Source organism: Camelus dromedarius, chromosome 14 (genome assembly GCF_036321535.1).
Source record: "Camelus dromedarius isolate mCamDro1 chromosome 14, mCamDro1.pat, whole genome shotgun sequence".
In the NCBI taxonomy this organism is placed as follows: domain Eukaryota; kingdom Metazoa; phylum Chordata; class Mammalia; order Artiodactyla; family Camelidae; genus Camelus; species Camelus dromedarius.
In genome coordinates, this window is record NC_087449.1 from 21,406,699 (window position 1) to 21,430,351 (window position 23,653).

The 23,653-nt window shown below is 38.9% G+C and overlaps 1 protein-coding gene across 16 annotated transcripts in view; it reads right to left on the bottom strand.

Moving 5' to 3' along the window:
• SGIP1 (SH3GL interacting endocytic adaptor 1) overlaps positions 1 to 23,653 on the bottom strand; it is a 182,533-nt gene that overhangs the window by 17,793 nt on the left and 141,087 nt on the right. For all 16 annotated transcript variants that reach the window (XM_064493480.1, XM_064493490.1, XM_064493482.1 and 13 more), the window contains one exon: positions 4,540 to 4,651. In XM_064493480.1, coding sequence (XP_064349550.1) covers positions 4,540 to 4,651 — 112 coding nt within the window. The remainder of the gene's footprint in view (positions 1 to 4,539; positions 4,652 to 23,653) is intronic.

Below are 23,653 nucleotides of genomic sequence, written 5' to 3' on the forward strand. Positions count from 1 at the left end.
CAGATCTTTCCAAAGCCTTCCTTAATATCCTCTCCAGTCAGCCCTCCTTCATTTTTTTCTTTCTTTAGGTTCCTTGGACAAATGGACATATTAAAAAAAAAAACTGTTTTGTAGTTTCTCGAACATACCTATCCGCTACTGTGAAGGCAAGTCCTATGTCTTGGGTTATGAGAAGGCAAAGGTGCAAAACACAGAACTCAGGGCAGAGCAGAAACTCAATGAGATGTTTTGAAAATAAATTCCTACATTTAACAAATTTGTATGGGGTGCCTAATCAATGTATCAGCCGCCATGTAACGCGCAAGAACAGGCAGTGAGAAACAGGACAAATGTGGTCTTGCCCAAACTTCCAGTTTAAGCAAGGAGACAGACACTTGAATAAATAATTGAAATATGGTGATGAGGGAAGGATAAAATAGGAATGAGAAGTATAAGGTTCTCTTGGGAATTAGGGAGTTAATCCCTAGCACCACATTATTTAAATAGGAGCTAATTACAAGGAAGATGTGTTTTCCCCAAGCAGCAAAGTCAAGTTTTCTGCCTATAAGCTACTGAGAAAGACTCAGATGTCAGAATACCTGTTACAGGTGTTCCTCGGGGAAAGAGTATAACTGTAATTGAATGGATGAGATATCATAATATGTAATAAAGTAGTAGATTTCTATTTCCAGTGTATGGTCTGAAAACAAATGGGGAAGCCTTTGATGCAGGATGAGAGAGAACCACAAGCAAAAGCAGACCCACATGCCTTTTCTGCATCATTTCTCTATGTGGTGCTGTGTTTGGCTTTATCCTCCACCTCCCCACCTTGCACTATGATTGAACTTTCAAACTTGAGTTGTTTCCTTGAAAGTGAATAACGGAAGAACAGCAATTAAAATGATTCACTGCCTGGAGATGAAATTAAATTTAGAAGAATGTCACTTCATGATCTGTTCATAAATTTCAGATCTCATAATTTCAATGAAATATACTAAATCTCCCATCTACCAACATACAGTATATGCTACAATTACTTATAGCAATATAATTGGAAAAAGACCCAATATGTACTATCATCCACAAATCACAGGCTCAGTTACTTTAGAAGGGCATAAGAAAAGCACTAATATTAATTTGGCTCTAGTGCCATGTCATTGGAATGCCAAGGCATGGGTACCAGGCTCACTGGTACTGACCTCTGCAGACACTTGTCATGGTGTGCTGGGGAAACTGAAACGGAATGACAAACCCAGCCTGCATAGGGACAGTTCCACAAGGGACTGGTAGGCTGTTACACCACTCACTGGAATTTAAAAACATTATCATCAAGGGCTTCTTAAGTCCCATTGCCCCACATCTACACCTCTCTTCAGTGAACTTTGCATTATATTTATGTACTTATTTTCCGCATCAACTGTCTTCACCACCAATAAATATATCCCCTGTCTAGCACAATGGCAGCCACATAGTGTAAATTCTGTAAATGTTAGGTGAATAAGTAATTCAACTCAACTTGGTCAGCAAATGTGCACTGGGGACCCCATGTTTTAGGTACTGAGGATACAGCAATAAATAAAATACTCAAAGTCCCAATTCTTAAGGGCTTACATTCTAATGGGGGAAGAGACAGACAGTGGGCACTGAAAAAAATGGAACATGCTAAACATGTTAATTAATTAGAAAACATGTAGCACACTAACTATGGAGAAAGAGAAAAGTGAGGTAAGGAGAAAGGAAGTGTGGATAGTGGAGGGGGAAACAGTGTTGCTGTTTTACATAGGATGGCCAGGGAAGGTCTCTGACAAATTTGCTGAAGAATTATGAAGGAAGCGAGGGGGAACGTCACTCAGATGGCTGGGAGATTACACTAAGATGGAAGGAGCAACTAATGCAAAGACCTTAAGATGCAGCTGGGGTGGGGCTGATGAAAGAGAAACAGCCATGAAGCCAGCGTGGCTAGAAGGGCGTGAATAAGGACGAGAGGGGTGGAGACAAGAGGTGGCAACTGGGATGGAGTAGGTGGTCGTGAAGGACAGATCACATAGTTTTACAGACCATCATAAAGCATTTGGTTTTGACTCTGAACAAGTTAGGAAGATTTTGAAATGAACAGTGATGTATACATTGAGCATAGATTTTAGTGGGGAGCAAAAGTGGAAGTATCCCTACTACCAGTTAAAGCTCTCTGAATAAATGAATGAAATGAAATGAATGAAAGCCAATTAGTAAGTGGGCAAAAAAGAATTCTTTCTTGTGTGATTCCCAGTATTTTTCACTCCAGTTTAGACATCTCTCTACACTATTGAAAACCTTTTTTTTTAGGATGTGTTTCTACCTGCAATTCAGGTCAGCCTGAGCTTTCTCAGGTATGGGTCAGTCACTAATAGTCTTTAGAACTGGTATGATACAAAGCCATGCAAATTCTTTGCTCAAAGAAGAGTCTACAGAACATGTATGTATGTATATAAAGTATATGTACAACCAACTCAAGATGCTTACTTGCCCTATCAGTTCAAACACATACTCTGTATGAGGAGCTTTTCATTTCTATGGTTGTGTTCAAATGACCTTCCTGCTTTGAAGATGAAGAAGACATGGGAGAAACCAGAGTGCTATAGACTGAATGTTTATGCTCTCCTCAATTTTTTATATTTAAACCTAATCTCTAACGTGATGGTATTTAGGGTGGGGCTGTTGGGTGGTGATTAGGTCACCAGGGTGGGGCCCTCATGAATGAAATTAGTGCTTTTGTAAAAGAGACCCACAAAGCTCCTTAGTCCCATCCACCATGTAAGGTTCCTATGAACCAGGAAGCTGGCTCTCATCAGATGCCAAATCCTCCAGGGCCTTGACTTTGGACTTTCCAGCCTCCAGAACATTGAGAAATAAGTTCCTGTTATTTATAAGCCACCCAGTATTTGATTTTCTGTTATAGCAGCCCAAGTGAACTTAGACGCCAGAATCCCCAGTGTTTGTTTCTCTATAAAACTCTGAACCCAGAGTAAAGCCTAAATGTTATTTTAAAAGATACGACAAATGGCGTTATGTTGTCGGTTTTTATGGCTGAGTAGTATTCCATTGTATAAATATACCACATCTTCTTTATCCAGTCATCCGTTGATGGACATTTAGGCTGTTTCCATGTCTTGGTTATTGCAAATAGTGCTGCTCTGAACATTGGGGTGCGGGTGTCTTTTTGAAGTAGGGTTCCTTCTGTATAACTGAAAAACTGTGCTCTACACTGGAATTTGACACAACATTGTAAAATGACTACAACTCAATAAAAAAAGAAAAAAGAAAGAAAAAAAAAAGGATATGACATTTAGGGAGGTTGATAGACCCCAGTGGCTAGGAAGAAGCAGAGTTAACTAGTTATATTAGTTCCCCAGATCAAATTGTTAGACTTAGACTTAAAAAAGCTAGTGTTTCTGAAGTGCAAAGAGGATTAACAATTAGTCACATAGGTTGTCACTTAAAATAGAAAGACCCATGTTCTAACCCCCCCCGACTGTCGCTGCTTCAGAAATTTTTATAAAATAGTCCAGTGTTTTACATGCAAGTTTAATTTTTTCTCTCATTCTTATTTCCATGGATACTAAGGATTTCTAAGCCCTAGTCCTTGCAAGTAAAAAATAAAGAGCAATTCTGTCTTTATCTAGGTTTGTCCTTTGTCTATCCATCAAGTTCAGACTTGGAATTGTATGTGACACGCTTGAAAACCAGTTTGACTTAGGTGTTTAGTTTTCAGTGTAGACCAAAAATCACTCAACTTGTTTTTTTTTTTTTTTGATATGAAGCCCTTTGTGAAATTGATGCTGTAGACCCTCTCCATTGACAAATGTGCATGTGCACACACACGTTAGGCATGAAATGTAATTTCAGATGATCCACAGACTTCCTGAACCCTATCCATGGAACTCCTTATAGAGAGGTGAAGTATTTAATCATATTACATGTGCATTCAGGTCAAATCCACTGTCAGGATATACTGATACAAGTGAAATCAGGCTCATGTGAATAGAAAGTGGTACATTTTTATCCAAAGTTTTTACTTTGCTGTGATTTTTTTGGCTAGTTTTCCCTTACTTAACAAGCGTAACGTATAACTTGGCCTTTTATTAACCTGTGTGTTATGGAAAGACGTTTTTATTCCAGGGTCTCATTCCACTGTATCATTATTTCAGTTTGTATGTGGGTGATTCCCATCCAGGAAAGACTAGCACAATAAACACATGATCTAGACATTTACTTTTGTGAGAGAATACATTTTCTCCTTGTTGACTGAGTTGGGTTAGTGCTTTCTGTAACTTGCAATGAAAACTGGATCAGAGATTTCTGGGTAGTAAGATATCAGATGATTGGACCTTTAGGCACATTTTTTAAAAAAGCAGTGAATTAATAATACTCCTAATTAAATTAATTCTAGGTATGCCCCCTGTTATGGTTAACTGCATTTTTTGTTTGTTTTAGGATAAGGAATTAAATAGTTATATTAGGATGTCTTTCACTGAACAGAATAGAATTTGGAGAACACAGTGGACCAAGCCCCAGGCTTACTTGCTTGGATCTGCTCCTTTGAAGTAGGCGTTGACCGTTTCTGTAAATGCTGCTGCAACAGGGAGGGTGTCCTGGGCTCCCATGGTTAGGGGGCTGGGTCCCCGGGAAGAACCTACATGAAATGAAAAACCTTCATTTAATGTGGGTTGGAGACATCTTAGTATACGTGGAACTAAAAGCTCATTCAAAGGTTAAAGTCTGAAACCTAATTACTGGGGGAATAAGGTAATATGCTAAGAACCATAACTCTGTATATTCAACATAGAGCTCAAGTATTTAAAAGGAAATATTTGGCTGGTTTACAGACAAACACACTTGAAATTAATCAATTACATGTTTTACTACGGAAAAAAAAATCCAAGCAGAAGTATAAAGTCATAAGGGTTTTCAATGTTTTACCTGAAGCATAAGGCAGTATTTGCATGACAGTTTGTACAGCAGGCAGTTAGTAAAGAAAATTATTAGCTTCCTGTTTGAACATTCACCTTATACAATTGTCTATACACTCAAAACTGTTTGCATTTCTTCATTTTAAACAGACAAACATCAACCCCCTCACGGGATACCATGTTACACATTGTCCTCTCCTGGACTGCTTCCATTTCAAAAAGTCCAATTACCCTCCGACTAAGGAGGCTCAAGTGTACAGGTCCCCAAATATATAAAACCCAAACATATACCTTGACTTAGTACAAACACATAAATGCATCAATTCACATAATTAAAAATAACAGCAGTACTTATGCTTACTGGACATCTGCTATATACCAGGGACTACACTGAATACCTTACAAGAATTATAGCACCCCCCCATCGGCCCTGTGGGATAAGCATTATTATTTCTGTTTTACAGAAACAGAACTGACGATCAGTGAGGTAAGTGACTTGCCCAAGATAACATATTTAAGTGGCAAAACTAAAATTCAAACCTAGACTTGCCACCCTATAAGGCACGTGTTTTCCCCATGCTGTTTATACCACATAGTTTGTCTAAATGAAACATTTTCTTGTATGATTTTGATATAACTTGAGGTTTCCAAAGGGAGCCAAGTTGAGGATGGTTGTCATCGTTATCAATCTCTAGACATGAGACTGAAGAGTCGAGTTTCAGTAAGGACCAAGTATTCATTATGTCTCCCATTCACTGCTTCTCTTTCCCATCACACAAAACACATTTACTCCCCTGACCTTGTCACAGACTATGCCATAGACTTTTTATCTCTTACCTTCAGTAACTTCTATCCTCTTCTCTGATTATGAAAAAAATTTACCCTTTGTATATTTCCCTCCTCAGTAAAGCTTTCCTTGATAATTCCAGTTCATGCCAGGTTGTCTACTTTTTGTGTCTTCCCTTGGCTTTCAGTATCTTGGACGTGGTCATTGATCATCAACAAATATTTACTTATTATCAAACACAATGGTAGGTGCTGGGGATTCAAAGACAAATTAAACATAATCCTTGTCCTCAGAGACTTACAGTTCAATGTACTAATATCATCATTAACATCATCAACATTCACTACCAGACTTACTTCCTTAAGCATTATTTGTTGCATACTTCCTATGGGTTTTATCTTCACATTATCTATGTAATTGTATGAAGTAAGCATTATCTTCATTTGGTAGTGGTTGGAATCAAGGCTAAGAGTTTATATAACTTGCTTAGTCTTGCACAGCTGGTATGCAGAATATTTAAAATTGGTACCCAGATACATATAAGTTCAAAGTTTAGGCTCTGAGGACTATATGAATTTTCTGCCTTTGTGGTCAGTTACAGTACCATCTGAGGGCAAGCAAACAATTACAGTAGCATCGAGTGAGTCTTAAGTTGGAGTACCCATGTCTAAGTCTTTGCCACCACAAGACTGTAAACTTTTAGAAGGAGGGAGCTGTGACAGAAGCTTTTATGAACCATCCACGGTCCCTAAAACAGAGCCAGGTTTCCACTGATCTTTCATTAAATCCATGTCGAATTATCCATTGTTGGACCTCAGGAAGGTAACATTTAGATACATCTATAAATAAAAAAGGCACTGAACAGGTGCCTCTATTATTTTGTAATAGAATTACTCAGTTTGCTTTCTTATTTTTCAAATAGTTACTGAATAACTATTAGATCCTGGAGGAGAATGGCTTCTCTGTTAGTTAAAACTGAGTGAGAATGGTGAGAGGGGTGGATTCTCACCATTATTTCAGGGTTCCATGTGATTGGGACTTGGAATTTGGTGAGCATACAGATAGATTTGTAATCAAAGGAATTTGATAAGTGTTCTAAGAATGCTCCGAGCAAAGCTCAATGAAAGCACTTCATATTGCTTAGATAGGCCAGGGGAGGTGTCATTGAGAAAATAACACTGGAGCTACAGTTTGGAAATGGATAAGACCTCACTATAAGGTGATGTTGTTAGGAAGTGGGGCCTTTGGGACATCATCAGGTTATGGCAGCGGGGCTCCCATGAATAGGATTAGCACCCTTTTAAGAGCGGCCCCAGCTAGCTTGTCACTCCCACCACGTGAGGACGCAGTGAGTCTCTGGCGTCTGCAACCTGCAAGAGGGTGTTCACCAGAACATGACCATGCGGCCACACTGATCTTGGACTTACAGGCTCCAGAAACATGAGAAATAAATTCTTGTAGTTTACGAGCCATGCAGGCTGTGATATTTGTTACAGCAGTCGGAACAGACTAAGTCATGCTGTTCAGGCCAGCTCTGTCCTTCCTGACCCACTTCCTCCCTCTCCCTCCAGCAACCCTATACTCTACTGCGTTCACCTCTGGGCACTACCGTTCTTGTTGTAGGTTTGATCAATAATGCCAGAGAAGGAGAAAACGCCAAAATTTTACCAAGGACCCTTTTACCTTAAAGGATCCACAATTTACAATTCTAATTTCTTCACATCCTTACACGTTGGAATAAATATGCCATTTTCTATTTTACTTTTTTCATTTATTACATAATTTTCCTTATTGCTATCTGGTCTACATAGCATTTTCAGGTTATATATTATTGTACAAGTGTTCTCCAAATGTTGGGCCATTTCTAGGTAGCAATTATTCTAAATCCATCTTGGTACAAACTGGTTTTCTTTTCCTTTTTAATTATTTCCTTAAGATATAGTTTTAATAATACAAAGTGAGATGACCAAACCATAAGGTAGATAAATTTTTGATTACTAAGAATGCCAGATTATACTCAGTGAAAAATGCTATTAGGAATAAATGAATGCTTTTGATCCCCTGCAGTAACTCAGAGAATCTTTGTTAATATAATTATTGGAAAAATGGGCTAAAACCAGGAGAATGTCTAAGATGTTGAGAAATTCAAACCTCATGGCCTACGATGCCTAAGAGGGGCCTGACAACTATTTCCAAATATCTGAAATAATATTTCTAGACAGTGACTCAAGGGACCAGAGTTCATGGCCATGAATCTGCAAGTTAATAGCTTTGTGATCTTGGGCAGGTCAACTAACTTTAGGTTTTCTCAACTATAAAATGAAAGCAAAAGACCACATCATCTCTGTTTTAGGATTTTATGATTTTAAGTTGATTATAGGCATTTAAGGGTTTTCAAGCAATAGGAACAATATTCTTACACAGAAACAAGCTGCTTTGAAAACAGGATCCCCTCACTGGCAATTTGAGTGGCTCTGCCAAACATCTACTGAGCCTCCACTGTGTGTGACATAGTGGCGGGGACACAAATGTGTAAACTTTCAGGAAATAAGATATAAGCATATAGAAAACCTAGTAACAATCACACATGCAAACAAGAGCTGAAGGCAGAAGGTTCAAGTGACAGCTCCATGAGAGTATTTCACGGCAAGGTTAATTGCCCGACGAGCAGAGCAGGAGATGCCACTCCTTGACTTAACAAAAGGAAGCCTGGGCTCTGGAGTCATACAGCCTTGGATGTGAATCTCAGCTCCTCTACTTAAACGACCTGAATGACCAGGAGCAAGCTTTTTAATCAATCCGTGACTCAGTTTCCTCATCTTTAAAATAAGATAGATCATAATATCTATGGTAAAGGCTTGTGGTGGACATCACATGGGGTAACGTTTGTGAAATCCTTAACACTTTATGTACCATGAAAACATCTTATTGTTGCTGTTATTTTGTCACAAGGAGCTTTTGAAGGTTGTTGAATTAGAGTCGGTTCTTTGAATTTGAGTATTTAGGTAGAAAATGAAGACAGATGCTAGCACAAATAGTACTCCTCACTGAACACGGAGATAGACTAGAGTTTTTAGGTTCTTTCCATCCCTAAAATTCCCTTATCCTAAGAACAATGAATTCCATCACACATGTTTAATTTTTTGTGTATGACATGGGTGGCTACCGTATCATTCAAGTTACCTGATATAATGGTTGGATTAATAGGAGATGAAAGTTGGTTGAATGCATCTTTGTCATTTGATTCATTTGAACATGACTTCCTGAAATAATTAGGCATTGTGCTAGGTGCTGAGGGAGTCACAGAAATGTATGAGATGTGCCCCTCCCTTCTTGGAACGTAACAGTAGGGAAGGGAGGGTATAAAATTAGATACATATGAAAGATAAAGAACTACATGGAGCTAGATAGTAGTTTAATATTATAATTATTGTATTACTGTTAATGATTGTTTTTAAACAATTCAAGGTAGAAATAGTATTTATTATGTCTACTCTATAATAAAATAAAATATCAAACACTAATATGGCTTTGTGTTCTTTATACATTGAATGGATAAACAGATTTAATGTAATTATCTCTGTTTCACTAGCCCAAGTTCACTCTGCTAGTAAGTGGTAAAGCTGAAATTCCATCCTAGGTCCCTTAACTCTAACAAAAACAACAGTAACAATAACAAAAGCTTTGTAGATTTTACTGCATACTAAGAACTACTCAAGGGGCTTTGCTTGCATTAACTCTTAATGCTGATAATACCCCCATTAGAGAACTACAATTATTAATTTTGTTTTCCAGATGAGAAAACTGAGGTTTCAAGTCACTCAGGAGCCTTACCCACAGTCACCCAGTGAGTAAGAAGGAAGAACAGAACTGGGATGCGAACCTAGGCCTTCCTGCCTCTGGATCCCACACTCTTAACCTCTCTGCTCCAGGAGCAAAAAGTCAGATCAAGATCATGTTATGCATCTCATGGCGCATTTGTGGTACCTTCAGGACAAGTTGCTACTACTAGCTTGTCGAGTCCTGACAAAGAGCTTAACACCATCACCTTCACTGACTTCATGGAATCCCATATCCTTTCTAAGACTGGCAATTTCACTTTGCAATATATGCGCACTGTATTTGCATTGCATGTCCACTGCTTGTAATATCAGACACGTATGGAGAAACTGACCAAATCTGGGTATTATGTAATGAACAGGCATAGATGCTGTAGAAGCTAGTGTTGACTTGGTAAAATATTAGAATGGGGACTAAAGTTGTAAGGTTAATACCTTCATGTTGTGTTGGTCTTTACCTTTTTACAAAATCCAGTAACTGCAAAGACACCAGTAATGACACTTAGGTAAGAAATTTCATTACTATACGTGAATCTGAGTTCCTGCACATAGTAAATACTGAACAAATTATAGCCATTATGATTACAGAGAAGGAAAATTTGCCTGGAAGTCACAATATGTAATATGTTATATCTGTTACATGCTTTTCAGTATGCAAGGTCTTCACCTTCATGAAAACAAGGAAGGCATACTTTAAAAGCCAGTTATCACAGAATAGAATTAACGATACTTAATTTCTGGATATGTAAGTAGAATTAGTTATTTCCAGTCTTCCTCTTCATAAGCCCCTGCTTACCTGCCCTGGAGATACATATATATTCATGTGCATATATTTTTGCTTTTCAAATTCCACTCAGTCCAGAAACATATAATTGGCAGACATTTTTGTCATGTTTTATAGAGAATTTTCTTCAAACTGTCTTTGTTAACAGTTCTCAGGCCATCATCCAACATGAATTAATGCCCTAATTAATTAGCTTCCTAAAATAATATATTTGACTAAGAAAATGGGAAAATTGTGTTTCATTTTGATCATCACAGCCACATCCAGCATATTCAACACAAGGACTGTTGTTAGAAATGATCATAAGGCAGGAGACAAAGCCATAATGAAATGTCTTTGGTATGAAGACTCGCAGGACCAAACCCTAGCCAATTTCACACAGGCGGCATGAGCGTTTGACTAAGCACCTGAAGCTGGGCCAGCCACAGCACGGCACCGCAAAGGATGTGGGGCACCACGTGCGTGAGAGCTCATCTCTGCAGAGCACTGTATGGGCTGGCCGTTGTGCTGAATACTTTACATACATCATGTCTCCTAGTCTCCAAACATCTCCTTGGGGTACGCACCATTATTATGCACATGTTACCATTGAGGAGATTGACGTTTAGTGAAATTAAATAATTTGCTCAAGGTAACTTGCTCGACAGTAAGTAGAAAGGTGCTGAGACTGAAAACCACACCTAACATGAACTGTGTTCTTAAACCCTGCTCTGTAATAGCAGTGGTGGGCCATTCATGTGAGTAAGCCTTGCTCCAAGATCCACAGCGTGTGTTCTCAATAAGGCAGCATCACCCCAAAAGGGGTAGAAATTGGTTCTTGGGGGAAAGTGAAGGAAGCCTTTACTTTTTTGTGTATAAAGCACACAGATATACCTACAGTACATAACCAGTACATCTGTGATATTAAAATTCTACTGGGGAGCAATTAAGAGGAAACAAAGGTCTAAAAAGACTGTGGGTAAGGGAAGGGGGATAACAAAAAAACAGTTTGAGAAGCACTGGTTTACAGTTTCAAAAGGGCCTTTGGTTGTGAATGTCCTTTATACCCCATCAACTCTCTTGGTAAGAACTTTATAAAGCACTGGTTTTGCTAAAGGATAATAATAGTTTATTCCTTTCTTCAAACTTACACTGAATGAATAATAACTGTGTTGCCAAAAATTATGAGTGAGCTCCTCAAGATCCCTGGGAAAATATCCAGTAAAGACCCCACAAAGGAACAGAGCTCAGGAAAGGGAGGGCGAGAGCGTGGCTGAGCCGGGAGAGATGCTCTCCCATGAGCAGTGTGGGCAGCCCCTGCGCTGAAGCAGGAAAGAGGCGTATACTCCACGGATCTGCTGTAATCAGAGGAGCTGGGGAGAGCCTGCGTCAGGCTTTAAACCAAACAGGAGCAAGGTCAGACTACAACGGTAGGGGACAGTGACACAGGCCCGAGAGCACCCAGAGAACGAGTAGAGCGTCTGCTAAGGAATGAGGAGAACTAGAGGACTTCCAAGCAGGTCGGGCTGGTGGAGTACGTTTTTCTGTGGAAAGTAAGTATTTCCAGAGACATGGTGGCTACTTAAAGGTATGGCCGTGGAGTTGACAACACCAGCATATTACTAGCCTGCTAGCGTCTTTCGCAAGTACAAGTGGGATACATGAATACTTTTAAAAAGGAAAAGAATATAGAAATATAATATTAATACAAGGAATTAATATAAGCAATAGTATAACAAGTAAAATATAAGGAATAAAATATTCACTGAAGAACCATGAATGGTTGAAAGGTTTGAAAGCAAGTTCAGCCTCACTAGTACTCAAAGAAATACGACAGGAAGAGAGACAGAATGTTTTACCTTTTCAGATTAGAAAAGATCTAAAAAAAAATACTTCATGCTTGTGAACATATAATGAAAGAGGCACTATAATATAGTGTTGATGGAAGAACTGGTATAAATTTTCTAGAAAACTACTTGGCAATGTGAACCGTGAACCTTTAAAAGTTTCCTAATTTTAGCCCATAATTCCAATTTTAAGAATCTATTCTAAGAAAATGTCTGACGGCCAAAGAATCATGTGTAAAGATGTTCATTGCACATAGGAGAACTTGAAGCAATTTAAATGCCTAATCATTGAATTGAAATAAATCACAACTCATGACAGAATGAAATGTCATGCAGATACTAAAAAGTTTTCAGTAATTAAAAATGGAGCTAAAAACAATCACATATGACATTTTATCTATTAGACTGGAAAAGGTGAAAAATACTGACATCTTAATGTTGATAAGCAAATGCAAAAAATATTAATTACAATGTTGGTATGAATTTTTGGATGGGCATTTGGTAGTTTGTAGTATTATTTTAAACGTGCATACCGTTTAACATAGCAATTCCATTTCTAGCAATTTATCTTTTGGAGAAATTCACACAAGTACATGAGAATATAGGTTTAAGTCCACTCCTTGCACCATTTTACATAATAGCAAAAAAATACGGATATAAACCAACCTAAATATTTATTAATAAAAGATAGGTACAGCCATATAGTATAATACTGTGGAACCATTAATATGATTATGGGTATATGTATGTATATGCACACATATATATATACCCACACACTCTGTATTCTGCATTTAAATGGCTACTATTGACTGCAGGTTATAGAGCAGAATATATCTTCTATTTGCATAAAATCGTACATATTTCCTTGACTGTAAGAAACATACTTTTGAAAACATAAAAGTATTAAATTTCTGAAATTGAGATGCATTTTGTAATCAATGGCAAATGAAAACGCAGCTGCTAGCAGCGAGGGTCCCAGCGTTGTCTCTGCTTGCCCTGGTGGGAGCCTAACTACGTGTAGACATGATCAGCTCATCTCACAGGTTCCTCAGCTGAGCTGAGTTATTTGAATTGCTAGCTTCTCACGTATTTGAATTGGACCCTTATTTCCTCTTAAAAAATTTTTTCTTAAGGTTCCATCTGATGTAGTAACGAAGTAAAAACTTATTTGTACACAGAAGATAAACCGTCACACTCCAGGGTACGCAACTGCAGGCAGGAGAAACTGCCAGAATCTTTGAAATCTAAACCACGGAATTTTGAAAGATGGGACAAGTGGGTTATGACTGAATTATGCATCATGAAAGGATATGTAACTCAGGTGTTAAAACTGTATCTGTCAATAACTTCTGGCTGACTTTCAAGAAAGTTATTTACCTGTTGGCAGTTTATAAATAAACTCAGGAATCCGAATGCAGATAAAAGCCTGGAATTTTTGATGTGCCCCCCAAAAGAAGCTATCAACATCAAAGAGAATAAAGAGGTCAAGATTATGAACGTGCGGTTTAAAAAGCATCAAGTCTCTGTGATGTTAAACATAACTGCTGATGGCCAGAAGTGATTTAGATATGTTTTTAATTCTGAAATTGAAATCAGTTTAGATTCAATTTCTGATGGTTATACTGAAGACAGTGGCTTGCACTTTGTTTGTTAGAAAAAAATATATTTTTTTTTACATTTAAGGAAGCTTATTTTGCACCGGAAATGTTGTTATTAAACCAATGGAACATATCTCAGTGGATGGCTTTTTGGAATCAAGTATATGCAACACACACACACAAACACATGTGATTTCCTGGCTGTATTTACTCCTTTTTTTTTTTTTTTTTTTTTTCAGTTCCAGGATCTTTTTTCTCCTTTAGCTCTATTGAGGTATAACTAAGAAATAAAATTGTAAGGTATTTGATGTGTACATGGTGATGACTTGATATACATACACATTGTGGGAGGATTCCTCCCATCAAGTTAATTCATATGCTGATCACCCTTCCTTCCTTTCTTCCTTCCTCTCTCTCTCTCTTTCTTTCTTTCGTGAGAATATTTAAGTTCTACTCCCTTAGTAAATTTCCATTATACAATACAGGACCATTAACTATAGTCACGATGTTATACACTAGATCCTCAGACCATACTCACCTTATAGCTGAAACTTTGTACCCTTTTACCAACCTCTCCCTGTGTCCCCTACCACCCAGCTGCTGGCAACCACTTTTCTACTCTGTTTCTACGAGTCTGACTTGTTTTCCCTAGATTCCACGTATAAGTGATACCGTGCAGTATTTGTCTTTCTTTGTCTGGCTTACTTCACGTAGCATAATGCCCTCAGGATGCATCCATGTTGTTGCAAACAGCAGGATTTCCTTCCTTCTCTGTGTTCACTCTTTTATCTATACTTTCCCATATTTTGAATTTTTAAAAGTAATGTGCTTACATCAATTTCATGATCAGAATAAAATAAATTATGAACTGCTTTCAAATATAGTTTAATGGCATGGGGGACATTATCATATGATAAAATAAAAGAATGCATTATTATATAGTGCATGAAAATATAAACTACACACATACACACACATACACGGTCAGGTACACATGAAAAATCTTAGAAATAAAATACACTAAAATGCTAACAATGGTTATCTATGGTTATTAGATTATAGATTATTTCATTTTCTTTATAGCTTTCTGTTTTTCTAAGTTTTCTGTAATGAGCATGTATGGTGATAGTGTGGCAAAAAAATTATAAATAGAAATTGAGAGTTATACTGGGATCTTAAGTAATACTGAAGTTTCTACATTTCTCCTTTATTTGTTTCTTGAATGGTCCCTGTTCTTACAGTTAAGAAGTGGATGCTGGTAATTCTGAATGCCATTGAAAGTTATTCCCCTAGGGGGCTGATATTTATGAATGGAGAGGCATAACGAATGCTGTCGGACGTAGTCTGACTGCCTGAAAGCCTGCTATTTGAGCTGCCAGTTTCTTGGGGAACGGGCTGTGAGCAGAGTCCAAAAAAAGGCCAAATCTAGGAAAGGCGTAATCAGCATTAAATAACTCATTCTTCCTCTTCCTGGACTCACCCTTTACAATGACAATTGCAACTCTTGAAAGTCACCAAAACATCCTTGAAAGATTAACCTCACCCTTGCTCCTTTGTGACACTTCTCCAGAATAACCTTTTGTGTTTTCTCAAAGGCATGGTTGAGCTTCTCAATCAAATCTTAGGGGAAGCCATGTGGCAGTTACTCTGACTAGAAGACCACGCAACACAACTGTTAGCGGCACACACTGTCTGTGCACGTACGCCAGTGGGAAACGAGGCCCCAAGGCTACCTTTACTCACATCCTGGTGACTCAGTACAGCAGAGCCAGCAGAAGAGGAACAAGCCCATGAAAATTCCTGTCTGCTGAAAGTCCACGCTCTAGCAGAAATTATTACCACATACATGTTGCAAAATAGTTTAAGACACAAAAGGGTTAAAATCTTAAGGGCCATGACTTCTCTTAACACCTCATCTCAAATGCCATATCCTGATGACCCCAAATTAATCTTTGCCTTAATAAATAAGAAATGAATGTAAAATTCTTAGCACATACTAAGTATTCATTAATGTTCATTATTAAGAAATGACTACATTTGAATTGTACTTTGTAGTTTACAAAGTCCTTTCACAAGTAACTGACTAAAATCTGTTAGGGGGTATGTATGGTGTTGATGAAATATATTCATTCCACACACATAAAAGGGCTTAGAAATGGGAGATTCTCTTGAGTCTTGACATCACCTGTCTGAATCACTTTTTCGTTTACCGTGTCAGCTCTTCTCTCTGAAGGGGGTAGTCAGAGGGCCTCCTCTGTGTCTGGGGGAGTCAGGAGTACAATGCATGGGCTGCCTCCAGCTGTGGACAGCTCTTATTAGAAGACACATAATAAAAAGCTATTATACAAACTATTATATATAAAATAAGCATCAAGGATATATTATACAACACAGGGAATATAGCCGATATTTCATAATGACTATAAATGGAGTATAACTTTTAAAAATTGTGAATCATTATATTGTACACCTGTAACTTATATAAGATTGTACATCAAATGTACATCAATGAAAAAAAATGCTAGTGTGCAATGAAGGCTCACAATCACGCCAAGGTAAACAGATCTCTCTTGTGATTCTCGGCTTCTCCATTCTTTTCTCAGAAAGCTTGAAATCACTTGTCAAATCTGCTGAAATGCCTTGATTTACAAATTCTTTAATAAAAGAGATGGTACCAGATTTTCTTCTAACATCTCCCATCAGCATTAACACAGTACATGGAGGAGTGTTATCACCAGGTAGATCATTAGTCTCAGCCAGTCAGCTTTAATGATAGGCTCTGATGGAGGCTGGTGGCGGCGGAGGGGTGCGTGTACAGCAGGGAGGAGGGCTTCTACCTCCAAATCATTCTCCTGCTCCATAAACTGTGGGGAAAAGATTGCTCATTGTCCCTGCTAACAAAGATCAAGTTGCCAGATGTTTTATGTGGAAGAACACTAGACTACAGCCTCCCAACCTTCTCCAAAGCAGGCAATGACTAAACAGAACAGTCCAGGGATGTGTGAAGTTGGACAATAGTGGTAAGAGCTAACTGTTATTGAGCACTTTGTGTGCACTGATCTTGTACTCGACTATTTAATCTTGACGAGAACCATTGCAACCATGTGAAATGGGTTACTATTTCCTAGCCACACCGTTGCTATTCCAATTTCCAGAGAAGGAAACTGAGGCTTACAGAGATTAGGTAGCTTACCTAAAGTCACATCATGCTGAGACTAATTTAGACCCAGAAGGCTAATTCCAGAGCCAATGCGCGCGCGCACACACACACACACTTTCTCTCTCTATATATACCTATTCCATATATTTTCTCTGCTTATATGTATATGTGTGTGCACATGCATGTGTGTACTGAGGGCAAACTGATAGAAGTTAATCAGGGGCTCTTTTTCTGTTTCTAGTATCTAGGATAATAGCCAATAAACCTTTAGGTTAACATTTGCACATTACATGAGGCTTTTCATTAGAACTCTAGCTTAGCAATATTTTATCTTTCTTCAAACAGACTGTGTGTAGACTTCAATGCCACCCCTCTCCCTTCCTCTGGAAGCGCTCCCTAACCTCCAGGTCAGAGGGCCTTTCCGCTGGGTGCCTCCAAAGCACCTCTCTCCTGAATTACAACGATCTCTCCACATTATTGTAACAACTCGGTTAATGTCTGTCTTCTGTGCTCCATGAAGGTAGAGGGACGTCTTTCTTGTTCTCTACTGTGACCCCAATACCTTTCATGGTACTGTGCACATCGTAGGGACTCAAAAACGACTTGCTGATTGAATGAATTGTCCTTATAGCAGTATTATTATTAGGTAGGTAGATAAGTGGGGGCACCAGGCAGATAAGGTGGATGGTCTGGAAGATGGCGTTATGCCCACCTCCAACATAAAGGGCCTTTACTTCCTCTAAGTGAGTTTCAGCAAGAAACCGATTGGAACCCAACAGCTGCAACTGCGTGGTAGGAAGGACTGGACATGACCCAGTGCTCCTTGTAATATAATCAGCATTGCGGTTTAGGCCCCCAGGGGGTTTTCTGTGCATCATGGGTAAGGACATGCGCAAAGAGGAGAAACATGACTAGGCATTCCAGGGGCAAGAGCCGTTGATCAAGTGAAAAAACATTTCTAAGCTAGAGTACAAGCGAGGGGGCAAAACAAAGACTTTCCTCCTTTGGATCAGCTTGCCTCCCATTCTTGGAGGTGTACGTTTTCTTTGCTAAATAAAATTTTAAAAATCTTTCAGTACACAATGTTCTTTCTCTCATCTGAGTTCTTATTTTTGGGTAAGAAAAGAACTGGGGTCTTTTCCCTTCCCCTTTTGGGGTAACATTATCAAGGCCATATTCTACAAATTCGTTCATTGTTTTCTCTATCAGATACCTACCTAGTGCAGAATTAGGTAAACATGGTAAATAAACCTCAGCATTTTGCTATGCATCCATTATAATAAAATCTGTGCACCCCCACGTAGACACGTGAAGACAGTCCTGACTCCTGATAAAGAATATTAACTATAAGTGTGCCTGGGCACATTGCAGCTACTACGAGGAGTGTTTCAGAAACCCTGTAATATCATAATGAACAACTAATTCCTCCTTTTGAACATGACTTATATGATTATAAATTTACTAAAGGGGTAGGTAGGGAACTTTAAAATTGTTTGCAAGATCTGCTACTTCATGGAAAAAGAAAAATGAAATGCCCTATATAAACCAATTTTCTTTCTGCTCATAAGCAAACAAATACAAAATGTATTATTCAATTATTTCTAAGACTTAAATGAGTCATTGCATTTTTATTTCATGTGCACAACAAAAATTAAAAATCCCCTCAATCTCATATGATGTTCAGTTTTGAGTGTTCATGTCGATGTGTCAAGAAGAAGAAAAAAGAGAAAGAGATCAAAGATTGCAAGACAGATGAGGACAGACACACATGTGAGGACCAAAGGCGTGGGCAGGCGGCAGTCAGAGAAAAGAGGTCAGACGCCACCACTATGTTAACTTGTAACTGCAATAGCGGTCTTCTAGAAGGCGGTATTCTCCTTCTAGGCTTGATGTCTGCAATTTTCCTGTCTGGTACTTAGGTTAACGATCATACTCAGAGTGCAACTGGGTCAGACAGTTAGGTGTTCCCCTGAGCATGAACAACAGATCAGCAAAAGATCTAGGCACCTAATATATTCCACAAAAAATATCCACAGAGTAGCGTGCATTCAGTAGTCACCATTCATATTTGTGTGGCTATTTAAAGAAAAGATACAACGGAGCAAATTCCAAGTTACAAGGCATTCCTTTTCCAATAGGGCTCCTGAAGACAGACTTGCCCTCAGGCTAAACCTCCCTCCATGGATTCAGCCCTTATCTCTACGCAAATAACTCCCAAATTTCTACAGTCTCTGTATTCCCGGACTCATACTGCATGGATGGTGTGCAGGGCCTCAAAGCTGAGCGGCATCAAGAGCAACTCATCCCTTCCGATCAAATCTAGTGCTCTCGGAATCTTCTTTCTTCTGGTTTACAGCAGCAGCCTCCTCCCTTTGGCTCACAATGGAAGCTTTCACTCCCCACCCTCCACATTCTATTAGATGTCACATGTTTCCACCCCAGTGGTGTTCTTCAAATCCCTGGATGAAAGTGGTCCAGTTCCTTACTACTTCTCCTGAACTGCTTCAGTGAATCCCCAAATTTCACTGCACCGCTAACCCTGAAAATCAAAGATGATCATGCCACATCCTTTCTCAAAAAATTCTCAAAATTGCATTTGGTAATTCAGTTTTTCTTTCTCCAGTGACTTTCAGATGAATGAATTAATATCCTTCTGGTCACATGCGAAAAATCTGACCTGTCTGCTGCTTTACAGGATGCTATTACTATGTCAGGGTAAGGAAAGCTGAGTGGTCCATGACTATGATTACGTCTTAACAGTTACTAAGTAGGGATATTGAATAACCTACTGAAGGAAGTCAGAAGTTAAAAATGTCCAAAGAGTTCATTTTTTCCACATAAACAACATAACTCTAAAGAGGAGAACGCAGCCCCCAACATACAGATGAGGTCCTTATAGAAGCATGCTCTTCCTCCATGGGGGCGCATCTGGATAAAGAAGAAAACTTGCATGTAGGCTTGGCTAGTGGAGTGAATGAAAGTGGGATGGACATGAGACCAGAGGTGTCAACAAGGTCAGGGACAAGGCACAGACAGGGGGCTGGGGGGCTGGAAGGTTAGGAAAGTTGGGAAAACCCACCAGCACCACCTATGTCAAGGGGCTGAAGCAAAGACTGAACGAGATCGCGTGTGCAGGGCGGAGCAGCAGCCCAGGGCTCCAGTGAGGCAGCCTGGGTTTAAATCCCTGCTCTGCCTCTTCCTGGCTGAGTGGTCCTGCAAAAGTCACTTATGTCATCTGAATCTGAATGTCTTCATCAGTGAGTTGTGCGGATGAAATGAGATACAGACAAAATGTACTTTTTGAGTGGTAAGGGCTCAGATGCTAATTACCATTATTTATCATTTTTGTTACCTCAGGTCCTCCTGTTTATAATTGCCACCCTCAGTACGTGTCGTTCTTCTCTATTTTATTTTTTCTACAGAACTTTTACCATCTCCACACTATGTATTTTACTTATTGTTGTATCTTCTTATTTTTGATTCTCCACATTGAAATGTAAGCTCCATAGTGACAAGGGGTTTTTTTCTGTTTTGGTCCCTACAGGGGAGTGCCTAGGACAGGGCTGGCACCCAGTAGCACTTAATAAATATTTGTTGAATGAAAGAATCATTGCCTAATACAGTTCTTGGAGTACAGGAAGGGTGACAAATGATCAGTTCTGAAATAGCCAACATGGCATTTGCCAGTGGGAACCACTTCTGAGATGTGGCCAGAGGTGGGGGTTACTGAGTGGAGGGAAAGTCTGTTGGAACTGAAGAAGTCAGGGAGGCCCTGGAGCCAGCATGTTGGGTGGGTCTTCCACATCAAACCTCTGCTGCAAAATGAAGCTAGGGGGTCAGGTGGAGAATGGGATCAGAGGGGCTGCCAGCCTCTCCAAGCCTGTAGATAAATGCAGAGGAATACGCCATACGTCAGCGGAATGAGCAGATGGCTGCTTTCCACAATGGGAGCAGGGGTTAGCAGGGTAACACCAGGAGTTGGGAGAACTCAAACATTGCCTTGTAGTCCTATGACATATGGCTCCCAGAAGACTGAAGATCTTTCCGTGGAGAGTGCTATGGGAGAAGAGATGGCCCTGGAGAGAGCTGGGATTCAGTGAAGGAAACAGATGGGCCAGGTCAGCAGAGAGCCTGCAAAGGTAGAGAAGGGTGTTGCTAAAGACGTGCCTTCCCGAAGGTGTGGCAGTAAGAGCAGCGGACAGGAGCACGGGGCAGTCTAGAGATGAGCGTGCACATGGCTGTGTGCACAGAGGACAGGGATGCTATTTGGAACAAGGACACTCAAGAATGTGTGGTTGTAGGTTATTTTTTTTTTTTTCATTACGAGATACAAGATGACTTTGTAATAAGCTAACCAAGGAGAGGGACAGCACATTTCTAGAAACACCTTCAATGCTCCAGGGAATTATTCAAATATCTAGCAGTCACATCATCTCTATGTTATGGGAATAGCTTTCCCTTCCTTGAGTCTTCAATAGGATATACTCCTGGATGAATGAATTTTAAAAGTTACTACCTTTTGTAACCTTTACTTTTTTTTAAAGTCCAACTTAAATAGGTTAAAATTTCAGTGAAATTGTATATAAAAGTAAAACATGAAGACAAGCTTTGGAACTCTTGTGAGTTGGAAGATTTTTCTCTCTCTCTTGCTATGCTAACTTTGGAGATGGGAAGCATCTCATGGTATCTCCAAATAAATTCTTAAGGCAATGTTCATTAGTTAGTTGGTTGGTTGGTCAGTGGCTCAGATACCCATAGGGTAACCACAATGCCTAGAGGACTGTAAGACCAAAGCAGTGGATAAGACAGGCTAAGGTTTGGAACACTATGAAAACATTATTTAGATGACAACAATTGATACTCTAAAGGCTATTTAGAACAGATGGATATTTTGATCTGGGAGTCTTTCTCCTTCTTCTGAATTCCTTGAATAAATAATTAACAATAATCATAATATTATTAATAACAAATGTGGGTGAAGTCAGAGTGCCCTAGGAGAATATACAAGAAGTGCTGTTCAATAAAACATGTTGAATGACAGCCTCTATGGGGTTTAGAATTTGGGTAGGAGCACTATTCCCAAGACATTTTAATGTGCACTGTTTCAGTGTCACTTTGTCATCACAGCAGGAAATTAAAAAATCATTCTGGGTTGCACCAGCAAAAAATTCCTGAAAGACTAATGTAAATAAATGACAAAAATAAAACCTTTTCTATTCTTAAAATATAGCCATTCTTGTGACATTTTTAGTTTCAGGTGTTAAGGTGTCATTTTTAGTTTCTCCTAAGTCTTCCCCTGAAGTTCATTTTGACGTACTTTTATTTGCATGAGCATTTCCTGAAGAAATAATAGGGACACACATTCATGACATGGCTGCGCCTATAATCCCTTGGGAAGCCTTGTCTGTACTTCCCAGACTTGAGCAAAGTCCAAGATGAAGGTAACACAGAGACTAGAGATCCAGTTAATTTCTAGTTAAACCTCTTTCCTGCATGACCTCTCATGGACCAAACTGAGATGCTTAACGGAATTTGGATCTTACTAAATAGAATGGCGATGTTACCAATTTTAGATACCCAGAAATCTACTAACAAACATTTTATTTTCCTAAAAAGAAAAAAAATGTGGTTCACATCGTTATTCCATACGTTTATCAACACTTATATTTGATCAATGATACATATTTTAAAAACAAACTAACAACCAAAAGTTGTCTTTAGATTGGTACCTTCAAAAAAAAAGTTTCTCTCTCTCTGTTTAAAGAAATCCAAACCAAAACACATGCAAACAAGCCAATAGACACTCTAAAGCTAAAACAAACCACAACAGCAAAAAAGTTACCAAAGATGTTTTTTGGACCCCTAGACATTACTCGAAGGCTGCTGGTAACATATTGTTTACTTCCCTGGTTAAACATAGTAAACCGCAGCTGCTGCTATGGCTGGACTGAACCAGAGAAAGGGGCACGTATTGGCTGTATGTCAAGATCACCAACCTATTCAACCAGAACTTCTCCTCTGAGATGTGCTGATCAGTAAAAAGATACCTGGCCACTTTTTAACTCCATCTGATTCAAACAGAAAGTTTAGATGTTCATAAGTTTGTAAATTTTGCACCTTGGTTATTACAAAATTTATGGCCCGAGGCAATGAAGATTTCCAACATCATGTGAAAAATATGCATCCTCCTTTAAAAACTGCCTATCCACCCCTTCTGTGCCTGAGCCCGGACAACACATCGAGCGTTGGAGAAGTTTTAAATCAGACAATACTCTCTGCGGCTATCCACACTACTCCAAGCTAAGGACTTCTGTCTCTGGGACCACTTTGTAAGGAACGTTCACTGTTGAGAGAAAAAAAGCCACACTGCACAAACTACTTAAAAATCTGTATCGGTCATTCCTATTTTTAAAATTGTGTTAAAACATACACTTAAATTACCAAAGTTCTCTTTGTTGTTGTGAAATACAAGGGCAAGTTCAATATTTATATTCAGTTCTAGGGTATAGTATTTTCTGGCCAACTTTTGATCCCAGGATAAACTTAGCTGTTTAAAATGGTAGAGAGTAGAGACTTAACTGAAACATTATGTGTAAGATATCCCATTAATTAAGTTAAATTACTTAATTTTCCCTACATCATTAGTTTAAATGAGCCATTTCATCAAATGCCTGGCCTGTTAAAATGATTTAGAACTTAAATATGGAACAAAAGAATGCTAACACTTA